The sequence below is a fragment of the Capricornis sumatraensis genome, chromosome 18 (assembly GCF_032405125.1).
Source record: "Capricornis sumatraensis isolate serow.1 chromosome 18, serow.2, whole genome shotgun sequence".
Lineage (NCBI taxonomy): Eukaryota > Metazoa > Chordata > Mammalia > Artiodactyla > Bovidae > Capricornis > Capricornis sumatraensis.
In genome coordinates, this window is record NC_091086.1 from 72,905,587 (window position 1) to 72,929,392 (window position 23,806).

Here is a 23,806-nt window from a genome sequence, read left to right on the forward strand (position 1 = left end):
GGCCAAGAGGGCGGTTGCTGTTTTCCATCCCAAGAACCTGGCCATATTAAATTTTTTTGTTCTCATGAACCAGTGGTCATAGAGCACAAATGAGGTCTACATGTCATGACCCAGGGCCACAGAAAGACGCGTCTTCAAGTTACGATGTTGACCTGCTGGGGAGAGAAAGAGACACGGGGCACAGCAAATGGGGACGGGACGGGGCACGGCGTTCCTAGGGGCGTGTCAACGGGTCGAGCGAGGGGAGCTGAGTTTCCTGCCTGCTCTTTGGAGCTGCTGTCAGGAGAAGAAGCTAGAGGCCCAATGATGGGGTGCGGGCGGGGCGGGGAGGGCAGGCGGGTGAGGGAACGTCACCATCTTGACGTGTGTTCTAAAGTGACCTAGAGATGATCGTTCATTTATCATCGAAACCTAATCCCAAACAGCGTTGGCTCCCCCTTCTTCTCTCTGTAAACACATCTGATCATAAATAACTTAGGCGTCTCCTTGGCATTCAGGATTCCGTTCCGAAGGCTGGAGTTATGAAAAGGAAGAAGGGTGCTCAGCGTGGAGAGGAGATGTCAGGTGTGTGTGTGTGTGTGTGTGTGTGTGTGTGGAGAGGCAGCTTAAGCGTCTAGTGCACATCGCGGACATCAGCCGTCAGAGACGGGCGGGGTGACCCAGCCGTACTTTTCATGAGTCTTCACCAAACTCTTAAAGGTGGCTTCGGCTTCCTTGCGACTGAAGGACTTTTTCGACTTGCCAGCTTTTCTACAGATCCGCCCCTGGGTGAGAGGGAAAAGATAAAAAGCAGGTTAGAGCCCAGCAGTGATCCCGATTACTGCCCTCTTTGTGAAGAACACTCACAGAGGCGGGGACTTCTGAAGTCCGCGATGAAAGGAGAGATAGGGAACATCACGGCTTTGGTACCAAACAGATGCAGGAGTCCAGTGGCAGGCAAGCTTTTAGGGGAGGGAGAGACACAGGGGCTGCTGGGGTCCTTGGAAGGCGCTCATCCCTGGATGCTGGCAGGTGGTCTCTGGGAGGACCAGCGTTATCAAAAGAGCATCCAAGCAGAATGCAGCGCGTCACGCTGGAGGCAAAAACGCTATTCTAACTTCTCTTCCCTCCCGCCTCAGGGTGCCTTTAATTACAACTTAGTGATAATGCGTTTATGTATAATGTGTGTATTTATACATTCACACACACACGCACACTTGAAAACTCTGACTTTTCACATTCAAGCTCAGGAGCAATAAGCGACTTTCTTGTATTTCATGCTGCGAGGGAACAAGCTCCTGAGAAGCCAGAAGGGCCATTGACACGAAGGCAGAAGCCTGGCCCTGAGGGTTCCCAGGGAGGGGTTCAGGTGAGGCCAGCGCTTCCCCTACACAGTCCCTGGTGGTGGGGGGCGAGGGGAGAGGTTTGCCCAGTTCTCAGTGCCCGGGCAGGCCATGGTCTGAAGGACGGAGCACGTGGGGCTGCAGTGAACAGAGGGTCTGGTTCATCTTGGCACGGCCACAGGCTCCAGACCATGAGAAGGAACCAGGGGACCCCACTGAGTGGCCGGGGCTCAGGCCATTCCCCGCCTCGGGGAGCCCTGGGGAGGGAGGTTTACCTTGGTGGTGGTGGGGATGGGTGGACGAAGGACCACAGGAGTGGGGCGGGGCCGGACTCCCCGTCAGATGAGCTGTTGCTGTTCTCACTGCCCCGGGCTCGGCCAGTCCCCACATGACAGCCCGTCAGTGGGAACGCTGTCTGAGCCTCTCAGGCACACGTCCTTGCACCCAACCTCCCTTCACTCGCCTGTCCTGGCAGATCCGCTTCTCATCCTGAGCACCTCATACACACGTTTTGTCAGTGGGAAACACCCCCAGTTTCACCCACTAGTGAAGACATGCACGCTGTTCTCAACAGGTGAATGTTCACTAATGATGAGCTCTGGGCAGTCTCTCTGCATTCCTGACATATGATGCCCAAGCACCACCTGTGTAAGGGGACCCGGACAGGAACCAGACTCATGCCTAGGGCCTCACCGCATACCTGTCCCCCCCGCAAAGGTAGACCCCCCACGTCTGTGTGGCTGGGTGCGTGAGATCCCCTATCCGAGCTCTGATAACCCACTGACAAGCCCCTGGGAAGAGATCTGAAATCACGGGGGAAATGGCACTGACCCCTGCGACCTGAGAATGGGAGGCTGTGTCACACATCTAAATTCAGGGCTTCTCGTTCCTTTCCAACACTTGCTGTTTTTCCAGCAGGGGAGACTCAGCCACGCCCAGCCGAGGAGTCAGCCTCCGGAGCCCCTGTGTTGCTCTGTCCCTCTGGCCATGTCTCTGGCTGAACTTTTTCAGCTGCCTGTCAAGGGCGAGACCACCTCTTCTAATTAGTTGCTCCGTGCATGCCCAGTCACTTCAGTCATGTCCAACTCTCTGCGACCCCATGGACCACAGCCTGCCAGGCTCCTCTGTCCATGGGATTCTCCAGGCAAGAATACTGGAGTGGGTGGCCATTTCCTTCTCCAGTGATACAGTAAGAAGTAAACGAAGTGAAGTCACTCAGTTGTGTCCGACTCTTTGCGACCCTGTGGACTGTAGCCTAACAGGCTCCTCCGTCCACGGGATTTTCCAGGCAAGAGTCCTAAAGTGGGTTGCCATTTCCTTCTCCAATTAGCTGCTTGGTCCACATCAAATAGGAGATCAAAGCAGTTGATCTCCTGCTAAAGGAAATCAACCCTGACTATTCATCGGAAGGCTGATAGTGAAGCTCCAATACCTTGGCCACCTGATGCTGACTCAATGGAAAAGACCCTGATTCTGGGAAAGACTGAAGGCAAGAGGAGAAAGGGGCACAAGAGGACGAGATGGTTGGATGGCATCACTGACTAAATAGACATGAGTCTGAGCAAACTCCAGGAGATGCTGAAAGACAGGGAAGCCTGGCGTGCTGCAGTCCATGGAGTCGAGAAGAGTCAGACACGACTGGGTGATTGAACGGAAACAGCCATGTCACATGAGCTGCTAAACGGCGAAGGAAAACGGGACAAGAAGGCAGGAAACCACCGTTTTCTGACTGCTAGAAACGTCCCCGTGCCTCTCTTGCTTTGCTTATGGGAGGTAGTTATACGATACAAAGGAACCACGAGAAGCTAAGACATTTGTAATCGTCACTGTGTGAGCCAAGATCAAAGTCCAGCGTCGTTTCATTAAACGCAGGCAACTGTATCTCTGCAGGGATGTCAGTATCAATTTCCACAGAAGTGGGAACAAGTACCAAGAGCTAATTTCTTTCCCATAAAACGCCAGTTCTAACCATGTCTATCATTCTTTTCTATGATACTGAAAATTTATGGTATGACTAGAGAATTCTGAACTAACGGCAGCCAGACAAATACCAGCTCACAATAATCTTGGAATATTCCTGTGCTCTTGGCATGAACATATACTTGGCTCATTCTTTGTGAAAGTCCCAATTGTTACAGAAAACAACAGACAAAACTCCAAATGAACAGACCAGTCTTTGTAACCTCTTCTCCCCAAGAAGAATTATGAACATAAAACACCAGCACCCAGTCAATTCAGCAGCTGGGAGACAGAGCCTGTGGGAGACAGAGTGCGTGTGTGGCAGCCGGGGTCTCGGCATCTCCCCTGCGCTCAGCTGGCCTCCAGTACCTCCCTCTCACCTCGCGTCTTATGGCCGAGTTTGCAGCTAACAGATACCCCTGCACAGACCGCCTGTCCTCCTCTGATTGGCTATTTAAGCATCGCCCAGTAACACACTGGGCTTGAAAACCAGGGCGGCTGAGCTACGCTTGCTGAAATGCCCATGAGGAGCCCAGTGCACCGGGAAGGTCAGGGGCACTCTGTCCACCCCGGGCCCCTTGATGGTCCAGGCCACTCTGACATTGAACCAACTCCCATTCTTTTTTTTTTTTTTTTTTTAATTGTTTTGACGGTGCCATGTGGCTTGTGGGACCTTAGTTTTCCAACGAGGGATTGAACCCAGGCCAAGGCAGTGAGAGCAATGAATCCTAACCTAATCCTAATCCCTAGACTGCCAGGGAACTTCTTCAGTTTTTTAATTGAAGTGTAGCTGATTAACAATGTTGTATTAGTTTCAGGTGTATGGCAAAGTGACTCAGTTATATATGCATATATACATATATATGTGCACACACATATTAATTCTCTGAATACATGCATTATGGACATATATTTTTTCCATTTTATGTTATTACAAGATATTGAGTACAGTGCCCTGTGCTATACAGTAGGTTCTTGTTTATTATGGATTTTATATACAGTAGTGTGTGTATGTAAATCCCATATTCTTAATTTTATCCCTCCTCTGCTTTGGTAACCACAAGTTTGTTTCCTGTATCTGTGAGTTTCTGTTTTGGAAATAAGCTCATTTGTATCACCTTTTTCAGATTCCACATATGAATGATATTATATGGTGTTAATATCTTTCTCTTTCTGACTTCATTTAGAATGGCAATCTCTGGGTCCATCTATGTTGTTACAAATGGCAATATTTCATTCATCTTTATGGTCGAGTAATATTCCACTGTATATATATACTACTATATGTATATAGAAATATATGTGCATGCATTGGGCTTCCCAGGGGGTGCTAGTGGTAAAGAACCCACCTGCTAAAGCAGGAGATGCAAGAGACATGGGTCCAATCCCTGGGTTGGGAAGAACCCCTGGAAGAGGGAATGGACCCCACTCCAGTATTCTTGCCTGGAAAATTCCATGGATGGAGGAGCCTTGTGGGCTACAGTCCATGGGGTTGCAAAGAGTTGGACACGAGTGAAGGGCCTTAGCACGCATGCATGTACATATATTAATATATACAATCTTTATTCATTCACCTGTGCATGGAGACTTAGGTTGTTCCCATGTCTGGGCTATTGTGAGCAGCGCTGCTATGAACGTGGGGGTGCATGAATTAAAGAGCTTTTGAATTAGAGTTTGCTCCAGATATATGCCCAGGAATGAACTCGCTAGATCATACGCTAGCTTTAGCTTCAGTTTTCAAGGAACCTCCTTACTGCTCCCTGGTGGCTCAGACAGTAAAGAATCCACCTGCAATGTGGAAGGCCTGGGCTTGATCCTTAGTTCGGGAAGATGCCCTGGAGAAGGGGCTACCCACTCCAGTACTCTGGCCTGGAGAATTCCATGGACTGTATATATAGTCCACAGGGTCGGAAAGAGTCGGACACGACTGACCTTCACTCACTCACTCACACTGCTCCATAGCGGCTGCACCGGTTTGCATGCCCACCAGCAATGTCTGAGGGCTCCCTTTTCTCCACACCCTCTCCAGCGTTTGTAGACGTTTTCATGGTGGCTGCTGTGACCAGTGTGAGGTGAGCCCTCACTGTGGTTTTGCTTGTGTTTCTCTGATACCTGGTGATGCTGCGTCTCCCATTCTTCCTTCCAGGGAGCAGTCTCCTGGAGTCTGGACTCTGGGGAAAACTGCAGCCTGACTTCTCTAACCCTCTGTGTGTGCGTGCTACGTCGCTTCAGTCATGTCTGACTCTGTGTGACCCCATGGCCGGTGGCCCATCAGGCTCCCGTCCCCGGGACTCACCAGGCAAGAAGATTGGAGTGGGCTGCCGTTTCCTGCTCCCCGACCCTCTGTGTGTCCCTCTGTAGATCAGGGCCAAAACCCACTTCACAGCAGCACTAGGAACGCCAGGTAAGCTACTGAATTTCAAAACATGGTGAGAGCTTTAAGGTGTATACAACGAATTAAGAACAGGTTTTCTTATTTTCCTAACCTGATGGTTTCTCTTATCCGTTTCCATGTAACTAATACTCAGACAGTCTTTCCTGGAGATTTCCCTTCCAATAACTCTTGTTTTTCCCTAAAACACCTCCACTTTAATGCTAAAGGGCCTGATCTGAGAGTTTACTCAGCCTACATGATAGCTCTGTGCTCTCACTAAGAGCTCAGAAAAGTATCCTCTCTCTCCTGATGACCGTCAGCCTTGCTCCCGATTGTAAATGTACAGTTATACATAACCATAGGGTTCTGCCCCAATCACCTTAAAAAGCTCAAAATCTCACTGTAATATTGACACCGAGCAGTGCTCACAAGCACCCAGCTCCCTGGGGCTACATCTGCCAAGCACAGCCATTCGGTGTGCTTGGTTTGAACTCTCTATTTTGCTCACGGCTTTTTTTGTTTTGGGGGAGTGTGTCAATCACAGTGAACAACATGAGAACATTTCCACGGAGCTAACGGGTGACCCCAGACTCAGGTCCTCGCACCAGCCGCGGGGTCTTGCTGCGGCTGCTGTCACCCCAGTGTGTGCGCTGAATTGCCTGTCTCTGTCTCCTGCTCACCTCTCGTTCATTCATTCACTCACTCAGTATGCTGGATCCTGGGCGTAGAAAGACAGGGACTGCGGCCCCTGCAGCAGGGCCTTAGATTCATCGCGGGGAGAGAGCTGAAGTGTGTTGTCGGTGCTGAGACAGGAGTGGGTACGTCAGGGTTTCTCAGCCCCAGTGCTACCAGCAACACGGGCTGGCTGATTCTTTGCTGGGGGGTGTCCTGTGCACAGGAGGATGTTCAGCAGCGTCCATGGAGACGCTAGTGGCACTACATGAGCCATGACATCCAAAGCATCTCCAGATATCGCCAGATGTCCCCTGAGAGACAAAATCAGCCCCAAACGCGAGCCATTGGTGTATGGAATAAAGATGGCCCGAGGAAGGGGGTCCAGATATCGCCAGATGTCCCCTGAGAGACAAAATCAGCCCCGAACGCGAGCCATTGGTGTATGGAATAAAGATGGCCCGAGCAAGGGGGTCCAGATATCGCCAGATGTCCCCTGAGAGACAAAATCAGCCCCGAACGCAAGCCACTGGTGTATGGAATAAAGATGGCCCTGAGCAAGGCGGGGACGGTCCATCTCCATTCATTCAGCAAACAGTCGCCCAAGTCCTCCCGGAGTTACGAACTGGGCTGGTTACTGGGACTGCATGCTTGCGTGCCGAGTCACTTCAGTCGTGTCTGACTCTTTGTGACCCTGTGTAATGTAACCCGCCAGGCTCCTCTGTCCCTGCATTCTCCAGGCAAGAATACGGGAGTGGGTTGCCATTTCCTCCTTTGACTGGGACTGCAGGGTTTTCTAAACTGGAAACGATTCTGATCCTCATGGAACTTATAGCTCAGCAGGGAGGGTGGGGTCTACCTTGGGGAGAGGGAAGGAGAAGAGGTAGGGTTCGTTGTCTGTGGGTTCAGAGAGATTTCCACGTCTGAAGACACTTGAACTGAGCCTTGAAATACGGGTGGAAAGTGTTTGCCAGGCCACGGTGGGTGAGGACAAGGGACCCCAAAGTGGAGGCTGAAAGACACGGCTGTATTCAGAAAAGGGTGGGAAGACACTTGGTGAAGCTAGGGTGTGTGGGGGTGTGTGTGTGTGGGTGCGCGCGCCACGGGCGGGGGTGAAGAATTCAATACGCCTGGCCTCAAAGCCCTGCTCCAATACCTCCTGGCTGTGTGACCTTGGATGTGTTAATTAACCTCTCTGAATTGCAACTTCCTCACCTGGAAAATAAGCATAATAACAGTGCTATGTGACGTTGAGGTTTTATAGGGACTTAATGTGTTAACAGATGTAGGATGCTCAGCTCAGTGTCAGGCACAGGATGAACACAATAAATACAGATTTTCATCTTTGAAATCATCACAGACGATCTTATCCCTATTCTTTGGCAAAGTTAGCTCCGTTCTGCCCTCCTGGAAAAAAAATGTGTGGATATTATGATGGCTTATCCGGTCACAAAAACATCTTCAGGCAAGCCCAGTATTCTGTATTTGTAGGGCTGCTTTCCTAGCCCTTTCAGTAACATCATTTTAACTGGTTGACATAAACATATTCATTTGACATTTCTCACTTGGTTAGATTTTCTTCTATTTTTCTTCTTTGCCAACATACTTTCACGACATTTTCGTGGTTCACTTGCCCATGAATTACAAGCTTTGCTCCTTTAAAACTAGGAGGGACTTACAGACTCTTCACGCAAAGTGTGGAGGCTCCTTCACTCGTTTCCTGTGTTGAATCACAGAGCGGCTGTAATTTGTTTTTAAAGTCTTAGAACGTGTGACTGTTAGTCTAAAAGCACTTGTGCGCACCACCTCCCCGATGTGGGTTCCAAGCGTGTATTGTGCTCAGTGTAGACCCCTTCGAGGACGCTGCACATGGAGGAGACGCTCAGACCGGACCTGCGCTCGGCTTGAGGGAAACGCAGGAACACGTGGATTTGGAAGGAGGTCCGCCTGGAAAGACAGCAGTGATCTCACCTCTCTCTGAAGCTCTGCCATTCAAAGCAGGTCAGCTTACAGGTTCTAAAGGGCAGATGAGACTCTGCAGTGAACGAGACCACTTCAGAGAAATGCTTTCCCAAATCAAAGGGCGGCTCTGAAACCGCTGGCCAGCGGGGAAGGCACTCCCGCTGGATGTGGTCCAGTGAGGCATCAGGGAGAGGCTGACGTGGGCTGGAAATGGGCCGAGTTGATTCCACCTTGGCCATGGGTCTGAGAACGTGTGTGTGTGTGTGTATGCACGTGTACACGTATATACATGTGCGTGTATGTACACGAATGCTCACATGCGGGCTTGCATGTGCATGCATGTATGTGTGTGGCTACAGTGATGTTGTTAAAACTGCAGGGAGAGAAATGTGAGGGTCCCTGAGCTGACTGGAATCCAGGAGTCGCCTGGAGGGAAGCCTCAGGCATCATACCTGGACTTGGAGGATGGTCAGTTTACGGGGGAGCCCGCTGCCCGTCAGGGACCCCACCCAGCACCAGCCATGGCAGGGAAGTGGGGCAGAGGGGCTCGGAAGGGCAGGCAGTGAGGGGGCAGAATGATGCTGTGGGCACGTGCCGTGCGGCCACCTGAGCAGGTAACGAGCTGGTGCTGGAAATGGTTCTTTTTTTTTTTTCCTTTGGTTGGACTACATAGCTTGTAGGATCTTAGCTCCCAGACCAGGAATTGAACCTGAGCCCGTGGCAAAGAGAGCACCGAGTCCTAACCACTGGACTGCCAAGGTGTTGCGTTTTGGCAGCCACGAAAGCCCCTGCTCGCCCGTGTGGCCGCTGTCCACGAGTGCAGGGGCAGCCACTCCGTGTCCGGCTCACGTCAGTTCCTGTGCCCAGTGCTGGGGCCGCTTTCACACACTGCCTCTCACTAACCCTCCACAGACAACCCTCCACTTCAGCGTGGTGGTCAGGGCTGCTCAGCGGGCTCCACAAGGCACAGCGGCTTCCCGCAGTCCACCAGGCGAGGACCAGCGGGCCTGGGAGGCACGGGGCCAAGAGAGGCGGCCCCGTGGCTGGGCCTGCGGGACACGGCTTTGCCGGACCTGGGGGGCTCTCTCCCGGCAGCCAGCGTGTCTGAGGGCACAGAGGCTCAGCGCCCGCCGCGGCCTGCCCCGGTGCTGGGCATTCAGGTCCCTGTGCCCTCCTTCTGGGTTTTAAGCAGAATCCGTGCCCAGCGTGTCTCCTGTCACACCATCCTCGCACCCCGCCCCAGCTATTTGTAATTTACTCTCAGATCTTATTGGGAACATCTCTGGTGAGACACAAAAAACTAAAAATAGGACACCATACAAACACACTCCTGGGCATAGATCAAAAAAAGAAAAAAGCTGCAAACCACTAATTCAAAAAGATACACGCACCCCAAGTTCATAGCAGCATTCCTTACAATTGCCAAGACATGGAAACAATCTAAGTTTCCATCAACAGCTGAATGGATAAAGATGTGGTGTACATAAACAATGGAATATTCAGTCAGTCAGTCACTTCAGTCGCTCAGTCGTGTCCTGCTCTTTGCGACCCCATGGACTGCAGCACGTCAGGCCTCCCTGTCCATCATCAACTCCCAGAGTTTACTCAAACTCACGTCCATTGAGTCGGTGATGCCATCCAACCATCTCATCCTCTGTCATCCCCTTCTCCTCCCGCCTTCGCCCTTTCCCAGCGTCAGGGTCTTTAGCATAAAAAGGAACGAAATTTTGCCATTTGCAGTAACATGGATGGAGCTGGAAAACACTGTGCTAAGTAAAGTAAGTCAGACAGAGAAAGACAGATACCGTGTGGTATCACTTACGTGTGGAATCTAAAAAGCAAAACAAACTGGTATATTAAAAAAAAAACAGACTCACAGATATAAGAGAACAAACTAGTGATTACCAGTGGGAAGAGGGGAGCGGGGGCAGTCTAGGGGCGGGGGAGTAAGAGATATAAACTCCTAGGTATAAAATAAGCTACAAGCACATACTGTACATCACAGGGAATACAGCCAATACTTCATAATAACTATAAATGAACTATAACTTCTAAAATTTGAAAATCACTATATTGTATGCCTATAACTTAAATAATATTTTATATCAAGCATACTTCAATTAAAAAAAAAGCCTCTATATCTTCATTGCAAAATACTATAAAGATTCTGCTGCTGCTAAGTTACTTTGGGCATGTCTGACTCTTTGCGACCCCATGGACTGTAGCCCACCAGGCTCCTCGGTCCATGGGATTCTCCAGGCAAGTTTACTGGAATGGGTTGCCATGCCCTCCTCCAGGGGATCTTCCCGACCGAGGGATCAAACCCGCATCTCTTAGGTCTCTCGCATTAGCAGGCAGGTTCTTCACCACTAGTGCCACCTGGGAAGCCCATAAAGATTCTACGATATATTAAAGGTCTTATTTTTATAATACAAACCACCAAAAAAAAAAAAAAAAAAGACTGTGAGGCAGACTCTAGAAATGATCAACTCAAAACTTTCATCTCAGAAACAAAAAAGCTGTCTATCTTTCTGGAAGTTACACCTTGAGGACACAAGGTCTGTCCTCTAATTCTGACACTGGCTACTAATTCATCGTTAAGACACACAGAGCCTGTTAGAAAAGTGCCTTTCACGGCAGGTCGCGAGAACATCCCACTGGAACAGAGCACACTGGGGGCAGTGCGCTTGTGGCGCTGGACGGAATGGACACGCCCTCGGTGGCTGCAGGGGGCAAGCCCACTCAGGGAGCAGCATGAAGCTTTGTGTGTGTGCACTCGTGGCTACATGTCCTCTGCAGAAAGGCGTTGTGGTCCCTCTCCTGGAAACGTCCTCACAGAGCATCGCGAGGCTGCATGTGTCCACCCGAGGCAGGCAGAGCGCCAGCAGGTGATGCTGTGCCTAGGAAAGATAACTGGGCGAACCCGGGCACACCTTGGGGGAGCCGGGACTCTCTCCCCATCAGCACACAGCCTTTCGCCGCACACACCAGGAGCACTGCTCCTGTGGTCGACCCACCCTGAAAGACAGCAGTCCCCCACCGTTCTGGCACCAGGGGCCAGTTTCGTGGAAGACGATTTTCCCACGGACTGGGGTGGGGTACGGTTTCAGGATGCTTCAAGTGCATTCCATTTATTGTGCCCTTTCTTTCTGTTATTATGACATCAGTGCTGCCTCAGATCATCAGGCATTAGATGCCGGATGTTGAGAATCCCTGCTCAAAGACACACCGGGTCCATCAAAGTTGCTGACGTGCAAAGGAGTGTATTTCCCATAGGTAAACTGTATTTCCCATAGATAAATGGAGCAGAGCTTGTGCGGGTTGCTGGAGACACCAGGGGAGGGAGACGGCCAGGGCTTGGCACGGGCCTGGTGGGTGGGACACTGGGAATGTCTGGACGAGAGAATGCTCTGTGCTGTGCTTAGTCACTCAGTTGTGTCCAACTCTTTGCAACTCTATGGACTGTAGCCCGCCAGGCTCCTCTGTCCATGGGATTCTCCAGGCAACAATACTGGAGTGGGTTGCCATGCCCTCCTCCAGGGGATCTTCCCCACCCAGGGATCGAACCCAGGTCTCCCACACTGCAGGCGGATTCTTTACCGTCTGAGCCACCAGGGAAGCCCTGGAGGGGTGGATGCGTGTATGCAATTGGCCAGACTCGCATCCCCTCCCCGGCAGGACCACAGGCCAGCTTTCCACAGCACTGACCCTCCTCAGGGCCAAGGACGTGCGGCCACTGCCGTCAGGAAGGAAGGTTTTCTGGGCGGGCAGAGTCTCCACCACAGTCTCTAAAGTGGTTTCCAAATTATTAAATGACCAATGTCTTCAGACAGTCTCTCTTGATTTTTGTGAAGCTCTCAGGATGACAAAGTCAGCATCACTTTTATATAGACCTGGATAATATTTAATAGAAATTAAAGTGAAGCCACGACGTTATTTAACCCCATGGCGCCCCTTAGCTACTGTTCCTTTTTCTGTGATTTCAGTTACCCTTGTCAACTATGGTCCAAAAATACTAAATGGAAAATTCCAGAAATAAAAATTCACAAGTTTTAAATCGCAGACTGTTCTGAACAGCGAGACGAAATCTCATGCCCGGGCAGATCTTGGATACACTGCAGGTTTGGCTCTAGGCCATTGAAATAAAGCGAGTATCTTAAAGTGAGTCACACGAATATTCTGGTTTCCCAGTGCATATAAAGGCTGTGCTTACACACCACGCTAGTAAATTAAGTGCACAATTGCATTGTGTGTAAAAAAACAATAGAAACATTAAAAAATCAGCATTAAGTGCAAAATGTTAGTCACTCAGTCGCATCTGACTTTTTGTGACCCCATGGACTATAGCCCCCCAGGCTCCTCTGTCCACGGGACTCTCCAGGCAAGAACACTGGAGCGGGTGCCCATTTCCTTCTCCAGGGGATCTTCCCCACCCAGGGGTTGAACCCGGGTCTTCTGCACTGCAGGCAGATTCTTTACTGTCCAAGCCACCTGGGGAGCCCACGTATAAAATAATGCTGTTGGAAAACTGGCACTGATAGGCCTGCTTGATGAAGGGTTGCCGCAGCCCTGAATTCGTTAAAAAAGAAAAAAAAGCCACATCATCTGCGATGTACAGTGAAACGAGGTGTGCCTGACCGTCGCCCGCAGTCCCACCCGGGACGTGAAGCCTCCCTGTCCAGCATGTCCACACAGAGAAAAAGACACAGTGTAGTGTTCTGTACGATCCGTGGTTTCCCGCGTCTGCTGGGGGGCTGAGTGTGTCCCTCGCAGATAAGAAGCGACGACTTGATAGCCGTTAAACCATCCGCAGGCCACTGGCAGCACCAAAGGCGCAGTTCGTGGATATTTTTGATTCTTGCAAAACATAAGCATCTCTTTCTTCTACATTTTAAATAAAGTTCTAGCAATTATGGGATCTGTTTTAAGACAGACTGCATTTTCTTAGGAGAAGCAAACAGGGAAAAAGGAACGTGATGATCAGACTTTCAATTATGTAAGATAATTGCTTCAGAATTATTTTTTTCTGGAGGCTCTGCCAATAGTTCTGCTTCAGCAACTGGGTCCCGGTGGGTTTCACCAGCTGTGTGAGACACAGGCAGAGGCAGCTGGACTTCACTCTTTAAAGGCAGTCGTGGTGGTGGCGGCAGCTCGTCCTCGCTGTGCTGGGCACTGTCCTCAGGACCCGGCTTGCATAGACTCCTTACGTGGGGTGTGGGGTGGTCCCCGGACCCCCACCAGGTGGGCTCTGCTATCGTCAGCCCATCAACCCTGATTCACAGGTGAGGAAACAGACACAGAGACGCCAACCACGTGCTCAAAGTCACACCGGATCCCCCAGCTGAATCCCAGGCCAGGCCGGCTCTCAGAACACACAGCAGCTCCTGGGAGTTGGCGAGGGAACCAGGTACCGACCCTTCGCTGCACAGGACGCTCGAGCCTGGCTGCTCTTGCTGGGTGCAGGGCGCCAGGCTCCCTGAGCTCCTCCGTCCCCGCCCCTCTGCACCCTTCTTCCTGGAGCTCACCCCACGTGCACGCTCTGAGCTGATCAGGGCACCCAATCTGCCTTCAGCACCAAGCGTCTGGCCCTCCGGCCACCGTCGTGGGGACCTCGGCTCCTGCCCGACTCTGGGGACCTCGGTCAGCCAGGCGCCTTCACCCCCCAGGGGCTTTGTTCCCCGGGACGCCGGCATCCGTGGTCTCCGTCTGCTACACACGGCGCGGGAGGAGCTGCTGGCCACAGGCCAGTCGAGGACGGCGTGTTCCCGTCTCCAAGCTGGAGGGCCCGTTTAACACAGCACAGCTGCTGCTTCTGGGTCTGCTGCTTCTGAGCGGATCCTGGCGCCTGGAGAAGCCGGAGAGCAGACCCTCTGCCCTGCTGGGAGACCCCTGTGGGGAATCTTCATCAGCTCGGTCACGCTCCCCTGACTTGGCTCCATCACAATCATCAGCCTTCTCACAGGGGCAGCTCGGCATCCTGGTGAGTGAATAGGGCTCGGGAGTGTTTTCCTACCCACCGGACCTCTTGGGTCAGGATCAGGCCAACCCTCTGCCCCCACACCCGACACGTGACACAGATGAAGACTGTGGATTACTTTAATCTTTACTCTGTGTGTGTGTCCGTGCTTAGTCACTTAGTTATGTCTGACTCTTTGCTACCCCAGGGACTCCAGCCTGCCAGGCTCCTCTGTCCATGGGATTCTCCAGGCAAGAATACGGGAGTGGGTTGCTATTTCCTCCTCCAGGGGATCTTACCCACCCAGGGATCAAACCCAGGTCTCCCACATGGCAGGCGGATGGATTCTTTACCATCTGAGCCACCAGGGAAGCCCAAGAATACTGCAGTGGGTGGCCTATCCCTTCTCCCAGGGATCTTCCCGACCCAGGAATCGAACTGGGGTCTCCTGCATGGCAGGCAGATTCTCTACCATGTGAGCTACTCAGGAAGACCTGATCTTCACTACTTCACTGAATTTCAGGAAACCCGTGGTGTTCCTAATGACGTGAAATTTCAATTCTGCTCACTGGAGAGATCCCACGCCTGCCTTCCACCTGCTTCCAGCGGGATGGGTCTGAGAAGGCAGGGTCTGTGGTCAGCTAGGTTCTCTTTCTCAATGTGCTGGGTGAGGAGGAAGTCGTTGAGATGGGGACATGATGAAGCCTCGGACAGCAGCCCAGAACACGGTTTGTCTCTGAAGAGCCACGCAGACTGGGTCTCCGGTGCACACGTCCTGGTTCACACATCATGCCCTGGGTGGGAACCCTGGAGTCCGCAGCTCAGCCTCCCCCCGCCTCCCAGGTGCCGGTCACTTCCTGCTGGACACGGTCACCAGGGCAACCACTGTAGCCTCTGCGTGGACACCTCGGGCATCCAACTTATCAAGCTTCTGATCCGTTTTTCTCTAACTTCCCCATTTTCTCTTTACTTTGTATTTCTACCTAAGTTTAAAAGAATTTTTTATTGTTCATACCATTTTAAAGGTTACTTTCCATTGACAGTCATTATGAAACATTGGCTGTATTCCTTGCATATTACATTCCTGAGCTTATCTTTCACCCAGTAGTGTGTGCCTCCCTCCCTCCTATGTTGCACAAACCCCGCCAACTTTCTGGTGCTTCTCTGGTGGCTCAGTAAAGAACCTGCCAGCAGTGAGGGGGCCTGACTTTGATCCCTGGAGAAGGGTTGGGCAGCTACCCTGGAGAAGGGAATGACAACCCACTCCAGTGTTCTTGCCTGGGAAGTACCATGGACAGAGGAGCCTGCAGGGCCACGGTCTACGGGGTCACAAGTGTTGGGCACGACTGCAGGACTAAACTACCAGCTTTCTGGGAAGCTGTTTCTCAGTCTGGAGCACCCGCAAGAGTCCCTCGCTCAGCCTAGGAGGCCTGCTGGGCCAGCCCTTCCGGTTTTGAAGGTGAGGGGGGAGGTGAGTGGGGGCTGGGGTCCTCCTGTCCTGGGGGGAGAAAGTGGGGGACTCCTTGCAAGCTCTGCTCCCCCCTCAGCCCAGCACACCTGCAGGTCACCCCGAGTGAGGGCTGGGAGAAAGTGAAAGTGGAGTCACTCAGTCCTGTCCGTCTCTGTGACCCTATGGACTGTAGCCCACCAGGCTCCTCCGTCCATGGGATTACCCAGGTAAGAATACTGGAGTGGGCTGCCATTCCCTTCTCCAGGGGATCTTCCTGACCCAGGGATGGAACTGCGTGGGTCTCCTGCATTGCAGGCAGATGCTTTACCATCTGAACCACCAGAGAAGCCCAGTGAGGGCTGGGAGCCGGGGCAGTGACCAAGAATCCCTAACGGGGCTGAAACCAGGAGCCCCTGAACTTGGCCTGGGATGCTGGCTCCCGCGACATCGCTTTGGCTTGGGGTGGGGGTCGTGGCCTGAGCCGGGCTGTCTGTGAGGCTGCCTTCTCCTGGAGGGTGCTCAGAGGCGGGGTGGCTGGGGGGAAGTGCAGAGGGTGGCGGAAGGAGACTCAGTCTGAGGCAGAAGGCTGTGGGGGCTGACCGGGGTCGGGGGCCATGTGGGAGGGTCTGTCCTGCTGGCCCTGCCCCCTCACGCCACCACGGCGCTCCAGCACTGATGTGAGCCGGTGGTCCCCAGGCCCACAGGTGAGGCCACCCCTGAGGATGGGCATGGAGCGATTTCTGACCCCTCACCTCTCCCTATGCCGAGGAGGGTGGGGCGCTCCTGCCCCAGGAGCGGCAGCCGTCATGGAGGCACCTAAGTCCAGTGAAGACAATGGTGCTTTGGTTGTAAAAATGGAAAATAAGGAGACTCGCGGGCGGGTGGGCATCGCTAACAGGATGAGCCTTGAAACACTGCTGCAGGTAATGGGAAGAGCCAGACAAGCACCACCAGGAACGCATCACGCGCGCGGCACCTCTGCATGCACTGGCCGAGGTCTGGGGTGGGTTTTGCACGCTTTCAGGATGCACCTGTGTCTTTTTTTGGGGGGTCCCAGGTTTCCGATCCATCCCACAATGAGTCAACATGGGGGTCCTGGCCAAACAGCCCTGTCCCACCTCCATGGCCTTAAAATGGGGTGTTTTGAAAATAGACCCACAGACAGAAAACAAACTTATGTAGCCATAGTTCAGATTCCACATATAAGCGCTATCACTTGGTATCTGTCTTTTTCTGTCTGACTTACCTCCCTCAGAAATGGACTTATCTACAAAATAGAGTTACAGATGTAGAAAATAAACTTATGGTTACTGGGGGGCAGGAGGGAGGGGTAAACTGGGAGACTGGGGCTGACATATGCACCCTACTATACATAAAATATACAGCTAATAAAGGCCTGCTGTAAAGCGCAGGGAACTCTACTCAATTCTCCGTAATGACCTATATGGGAAAAGAATCTAAAGAAGAGTGGATGCAGGTATACGTATAACTGATTCACTTTGCTAACACAACATTGTGAATCACCTATTCTACAATAAAAACGTAAAGGAAAACCAATCTATGTTTACCAAGGAGGATGGGACTAACAGATACATGCAACTGTATATAAAACAGATAACTAACAAGAGCCTATTGGGTAGCACTCAGTATTTTGTAATAACCTATAAGGGGAAGAATCTGAAAAAGAATATATATATAATTTACATATATATATGAAACATACACTGACTCACTGTGCGTACACCAAAATCTAACATGACATTGTGAATCAACTACACTTCAATTTAAAAAAACGCGGAACTTTCTTTCCTGGGGAAAGTGGCCATCTATGTGTGAAAAACCTTGAATAAGCAAGCAGCTTGTAGTAAACTTGAATCACGCCTGGTGCATCTTCCCAGAGAACTTGACTCTGACAGTTTTGTGTGCTGGCTGATAATGAGGTGCTAATGAGGTGCAGTGCTGGGGCAGAGGCAGAGGAAGGGAGGCTGGGAGGAAGGGAGGTGAGAGTGGGACCAGCCCCCTGCCTTCCCTCCCCACCCAGACTGCAGACACCCCCCCAGTACCCTACCGGGGCAGGCATTTCCCCACCCTGACTTCCGAGGACCCCGGACTGTTCTGAGCCAGGTCAATGGTGCAAAGACATCCTAACACAGGAATCCTAGTGCACCTGACCTTAAAAACTAAGAGTGTTTCATCAGGTGCGCTTTTTGGAGGGTCTTGGGGTGAAACCCAGCACCCGTAACTCAGAGGCAGCACCCATAACCAGGGCAGGTGCTCAAGCCTGTGCGCTTCTGCCCCGTGAGCACCCATCGCACGCCAGCGTCTCACTTCCGCCGCTGGGGCCTCTGCCCCTGCATTATGTCCCCTGCCTCCCCCCCGCCGCCCAGCCTGCTCCCCAGCTCCCTACCCTGCCTTCCTTATGCTATTTTATCGTTAAATGAAGAAAGCACTAGGAGTGTGAAGAGCCCTACCGCCCAGCACTCAGTATTGTGGCCGCGTGCTATGAACACCTGGATAAAGGCAAGGCTTGCAAACCATCAGGGCTGCAGACTGCCATCCAGCCACAGGCAGGATGTCACACAGGTGCTGGGCCCAGTGCAAGTGAAGCCCAGCACCTGCTTTTTCTGTTTGCAAGAAAATGCAGGGCAAAGATAACAGATGAAATAGCTTACTCTGTGCTGAGAAGGAAGGGGTGGGCATCTTTCTAGAAAACACCATGTTCTGTCACCAGGAAACTGTCTCAAGATTGCAATCAAGAAAGGAAGTCGTTTCTAAACTCAAATTTCTAGTCTCTGCCTGAAAAGCTTAGGAAACGGACGGGCTGATTCTGGCTGACCTAATAAACATTTAGAAAGTGATTTTCCATAAGCACCTGGGATGGCTATTACTGCTTTCAGGCCATTGCTTTAGGGATGTTCTGATTCCAGCTCTTTATTTGTATAGGGGTGGTGCTACAGAATCTTTTCTTTTTGATTAAGTCAGAACTATAGCAAGTAGAGAAATGAATTCAATCAGTGATTTTTATAAACTTCGCTGGGAATCTTCAACCAACACATGCTTTGTAATATAATAAACATACAGATGGGCATACCAGACCACCTTACCTGGCTCCTGAGAAACCTGTGTGCAGGACAAGAAGCAACAGTTAGAACTGGACATGGAACAACAGACTGGTTCAAAATTGGAAAGGGAGTACCTAAAGGCGTGTACTGTCACCCTGCTTGTTTAACATCTATGTAGAGAATATCGTGTGAAATGCCGGGCTAGATGACTCACAAACTGGATTCAAGATTGCTGGGAGAAACATCAATAACCTCAGATATGCAGATGGCACCACCCTCACGGCAGAAAGTGAAGAGGAGCTAAAGAGCCTCTTGATGAAAGTGAAAGAGGAGAGTGAAAAAGTTGGCTTAAAACTCAACATTCAGAAAACGAAGATCATGGCATCCAGTCCTATCACTACATGGCAAATAGACGGAGAAAAGTGGAAATAGTGTCAGATTTTGTTTTCTTGGGCTCCAAAATCAATAAGGATGGTGACTGCAGCCACAAATATAAAACACATTTGCTCCTTGGAAGGATAGCTATGACAAACCTAGACAGTGTATTAAAAAGCAGAGACATCACTTTGCTCACAAAGGTCCATATAGTCAAAGCTATGGTGTTTCCAACAGTCATGTATGGGGAGTTGGACCATAAAGAAGGCTGAGCACTGAAGAACTGATACTTTCAAACTGTGGTGTTGGAGAAGACTCTTGAGAGTTCCTTGGACTGCAAGGAGATCCAACCAGTCCATTCTAAAGGAAATCAACCCTGAATATTCCTTGGAAGGACTGATGCTGAAGCTGAAGCTTCAATACTTTGGACACCTGATGTGAAAAGCTGACTCATTGGAAAACACTCTGATGCTGGGAAAGATTGAAGGTGGGAGGAGAAGGGGGTGGCAGAGGACGAGATGGTTGAATGGCATCACCGGCTCGATGGATACGAGTTTGAGCAAGCTCCGGGAGACGGTGGAGGACAGGGAAGTCTGGTGTGCTGCAGTTCACGGGTCGCAAAGAGTTGGGCATGACTTAGTGACTGAACAACGTACAACAACATAAAGCTTGGGCTGGTCCCAGTTCTGACAGAGTGACATGTATCAGCTCGCTTAATCCACACCATAGAGAGATCTCGATACCCACCCTCATGAGGAGGAAACAGGCTCAGGGTTAAACAGCCTGTGGTCACACTGCAGGTGGAGCTGGAATGTGAATGCTCAGTGGTAACAAATCTGCCTGCAATGCGGGAGACCTGGGTTGGGAAGATCCCCTGGAGGAGTAAATGGCAACCCACTCCAGTATTCCTGCCTGGAGAATCCCATGGACAGAGGAGCCTGGTGGGCTACGGTCCTTGGGGTTGCAGAGTCGGACATGACTGACTGGCTAACATTTTCACTTTCCCTGCCCACCACGGATCTGCTGTACCAGGTAAAGCAATCCTCACTGATGCAAACATGAAGACTGAGTGGCTCCCACCCACACATGCCTAGGGTATCAGCAGGTTTGCACAATATCGGTCCAATCTTTAATTGAGCAGTTCACAATTGTATTTAAATGTTAAATAGATTTCTAAAGGCAATAAACCCCATTGTGCCAGTCCCTTTTACAGAAAGGATCGCTTTATTTCTTATATCAGACTGTTGGATCCTCTCCTAGCCTCACCCTCTCCTCTCACGGTAATCAGGGTTATACTTGTTCCCTTTCATTGTCTGCCCAAATTAATTTTCCTCTTTTGTACAAAGGGACTGAACTTTGGGGCCAACGGAAGGAGCGTATTCCTCCCTCCAATCCCTCCCGGGAGGATACGGGTCTGTTGTTACACATAGTGGGTAGGGGGCTTCTCTTTTCTCAAAACCTGTGTGCGTGCTGAAAACGGCAGACACGGAACCTCCCCTCCCCTCCCCTCCCCTCTGGGGACACGGGTGTGTCACAAGCCGGCTGCCAGACCATGCCGAAGCGCGGGCATCATGATGGAGATAGAGGTGCTAGGTTGACTGATGCCTGACCTGTGGGTACTTTCTGCTTTATAATGTTGTGTAAACGAAACCTGTTCTACAAGTTGACAGCGATCCCTGCAAAGCCTGCTATGGTTTCTACATCATTTTCAACCGACCTTTCTCATTTATGTCTTGCTTCTTGGCGTGGCAGAGACAGCAACTATCACCTTCTACAGCAAAAGGTGGAAAGGGATGCTGGTAGGTGGGGAGCAGGGTTCACCCCGAAAGAAATGCGGAGTCAAGGCTAGAGCTGGGACCCCACTGATTTGTAAACCTCCCTCCCGCATTATGTAAGTAAGCAGCAGCTTCCTAGATCTACCCAACCCCACAGTGGGACCAAAAGGAGTCTCTGATTTACACACTGTTACATAACCTCACTGTAAAGACTACACCATGGCAAGTCCAATTAATTTTGTTTTCTTTATATAAAGATCAAGTTGGGTAACTATTTGGTCAATATAATTGTACACAATAACAATTGGTATAGCCAAAAAAAAAAACAGAGGGAGCCCCAGAGGGCAGAACCATGCCTCTATACAAGCACAGTGGGCTTCCCGGGTGGCTCAGAGAGAATTCTCAGACAAGAATCTCAGGTAAGAATCAGATAGTTCTAAGATAATTCTCAGAGAAGAATCAGATTCTCAGTAAAGAATCTGCCTGCAATGCAGGAGACCCAGGATCTATCCCTGGGTTGGGAGGATCCCCTGGAGAAGGGAATGGCTACCCACTCCAGTATTCTTGTCTGGAGAATTCCATGGACAGAGGAGACTGGCGGGATACAGTCCACGGGGTGGTAAAGAACTGGACACGACTGAGCCACTAACACTTTAATACTTTTCATAAGGACAAAGCGTTTGAGGAAAAACAAATCCGACAGATAATGTTTGCACACCCAATGCAAACTGCGTTTTGCAGATACGTGAAATTTTTACTTGACAGACTTGCTATTAAGCCTAATAAAAACTATACAAATATATTCTCAAGACATCTAAACTGTAACACAAATTAAATAAGGTAATTCTTATAGATAAGATTTCTGAGTAAACAACAGTATAATCAAATGTTCTGAAGAACCATCATTTAAGTTTTTGAAACCAAGCAGGACCCGCCAAGAGTCGGACACGACTGAGCGACTGAACAGAACAAGGACAGCGTGGCCCCTCCCAGGGACAGGCTGCCCCCACCCCTCTCTGTGTCCCCCGCCTCCTGTCTGTAGAAAAACGTTAGCCTTCTTGGCCTTCTCGGAGTTCCAAAGAAGAAATTTAATCAGAGAAGTCAAACAATGAGGACACAAAGGAAAACAGTCAAGTAAGACAAAACAATAACAGTTCAGCCATAAAACAAAGCCAAGGATCTTTAGTTCCTCCCTGAGGGCTGTAGATAATATTCCGAGGTGTACCCTTGAGCTGTTTTTCAGATACTAAAACCCCTACCAGGTGGAAGAAGCTAACTGTAGGCTCCCCACAAGCATGGGAATCCCAGACCCGCTGGAGCCAGAAGGCTGATGAGGTTGACTCCCAGTATTTGGTTATCTCACCACCAAGAGTCCCTTGGACAGCAAGGAGATCAAACCAGTCAATCCTGAAGGGAATCAGTCCTGAATATTCACTGGAAGGACTGATGCTGAAGCTGAAGCTCCAATCCTTTGGCCACCTGATGCCAAAGCTGACTCATTAGAAAAGACTCTGATGCTGGGCAAGACTGAGGGTAGGAGAAGAAGGGGACGATAGAGGATGAGAGGGTTGGATGGTATCACCGACTCAATGGACATGAGTCGGTGGGAGATGGTGAAAGACAAGGAGGCCTGGCGTGCTGCAGTCCATGGGGTCACAAAGAGCGGGACACAACTTAGCAACTGAACAACAACAACCACCTCACCACCAACCAGTCAAAAAACATGTCCCTGAGCTGATCAGGCACCTCTGACCCTCACCCTAAACACTGTCTTCAAAACCCTTCCCCAAATGCCACTGGGGACTCTGGGACTTTTGACTGCAGGCTTCCCATTCTCCTTGCCCCATGGTGGATGCCTCGCAAAAAGCACCGTGCTGTCCTTCACCACAACCTGGGGTCAGTAGACTGGCTTTACTCTGCTTTGAAATATTTGGTGGGACGCGTGAGAAAGCCACGTTGGCTGTCGGTTGCTAGTCTACAGTAACTTAAGAGAACTATTTTTCCATTTTGGAAACTGAAGTTTCTAATGGGCTTCTCTGGTGGCTGGGACCACAAAGAATCTTCCTGCGATGTGGGAGACCCCTGCTTCAATGCCCAGGTTGGGAAGATCCCCCGGCAAAGGGAATGGCAACCCACTCCAGTATCCTTGCCTGGAGAATTCCATGGACAGAGGAGCCTGTTTGTTTATGTTTTGGCCACACCTCCCAGCATGTGGGATCTTAGTTCCCTGATCAGGGATTGAACCCAGGCCCCCTGTAGTGGAAGTGCAGAGCCTTAACCACTGGACCACCAGGAAAGTCCCTTGGATACCTAACTTTAACCATGGATATAATGTATGGAGTTAGTCTGCATGGCAAGCTCAGGTCAGCTGTGATTATGTATTTTACACCCACAGATACATTTTCATATACCTGTGAACACACAGCACAGACTGGAGGGGAACAAACCCCTTCTCAACTGTGTGTTGGAAGGGACACGTGAGGCTGAGGCATCCCAGCTCATGGTCTTGGGTACCCAAGGCCTCCATGGAGGCATCACAGGACCACTCACCCTGCACCCCGCACGTGGTCCAGCTGCTCCCCGAGGGGGAAGCAGGGATCCGGGAGAGTCATGAGCACTGATGTGGTAAAGGCTCCCTTGCGTCCCGGCCGGAACGCCAGGGGGAAGTGGGACATGGGTGCCCCACATGGCATTTCACACATTAGCTCATCTAATCCTCCCCTGGGAGGTGGGCACGGTCGTAATTTTGCAAATGATCCCGTGGAGAATGAAGGGGTGAATCGCTTCTCTGTGTCAGCAGAGGTAGACAGGAGTTGGTCAGCGACCCAAAGGCTACAGTCCACGGGGTCGAAAAGGGGTGGACCAACTGAGCAACTGAGCATGCACCCACAGCGACCCA

At 50.9% G+C, this 23,806-nt stretch overlaps 1 protein-coding gene across 1 annotated transcript in view; it reads right to left on the minus strand.

Annotated features, from left to right (window-relative positions):
* Positions 1-632: 632 nt before the first annotated feature.
* The window catches only part of UBE2QL1 (ubiquitin conjugating enzyme E2 QL1), a 53,886-nt gene continuing 30,712 nt past the window's right edge, over positions 633-23,806 (minus strand). Inside the window, exon 2 of the mRNA XM_068990788.1 lies at positions 633-764. Coding sequence (XP_068846889.1) covers positions 633-764 — 132 coding nt within the window. The remainder of the gene's footprint in view (positions 765-23,806) is intronic.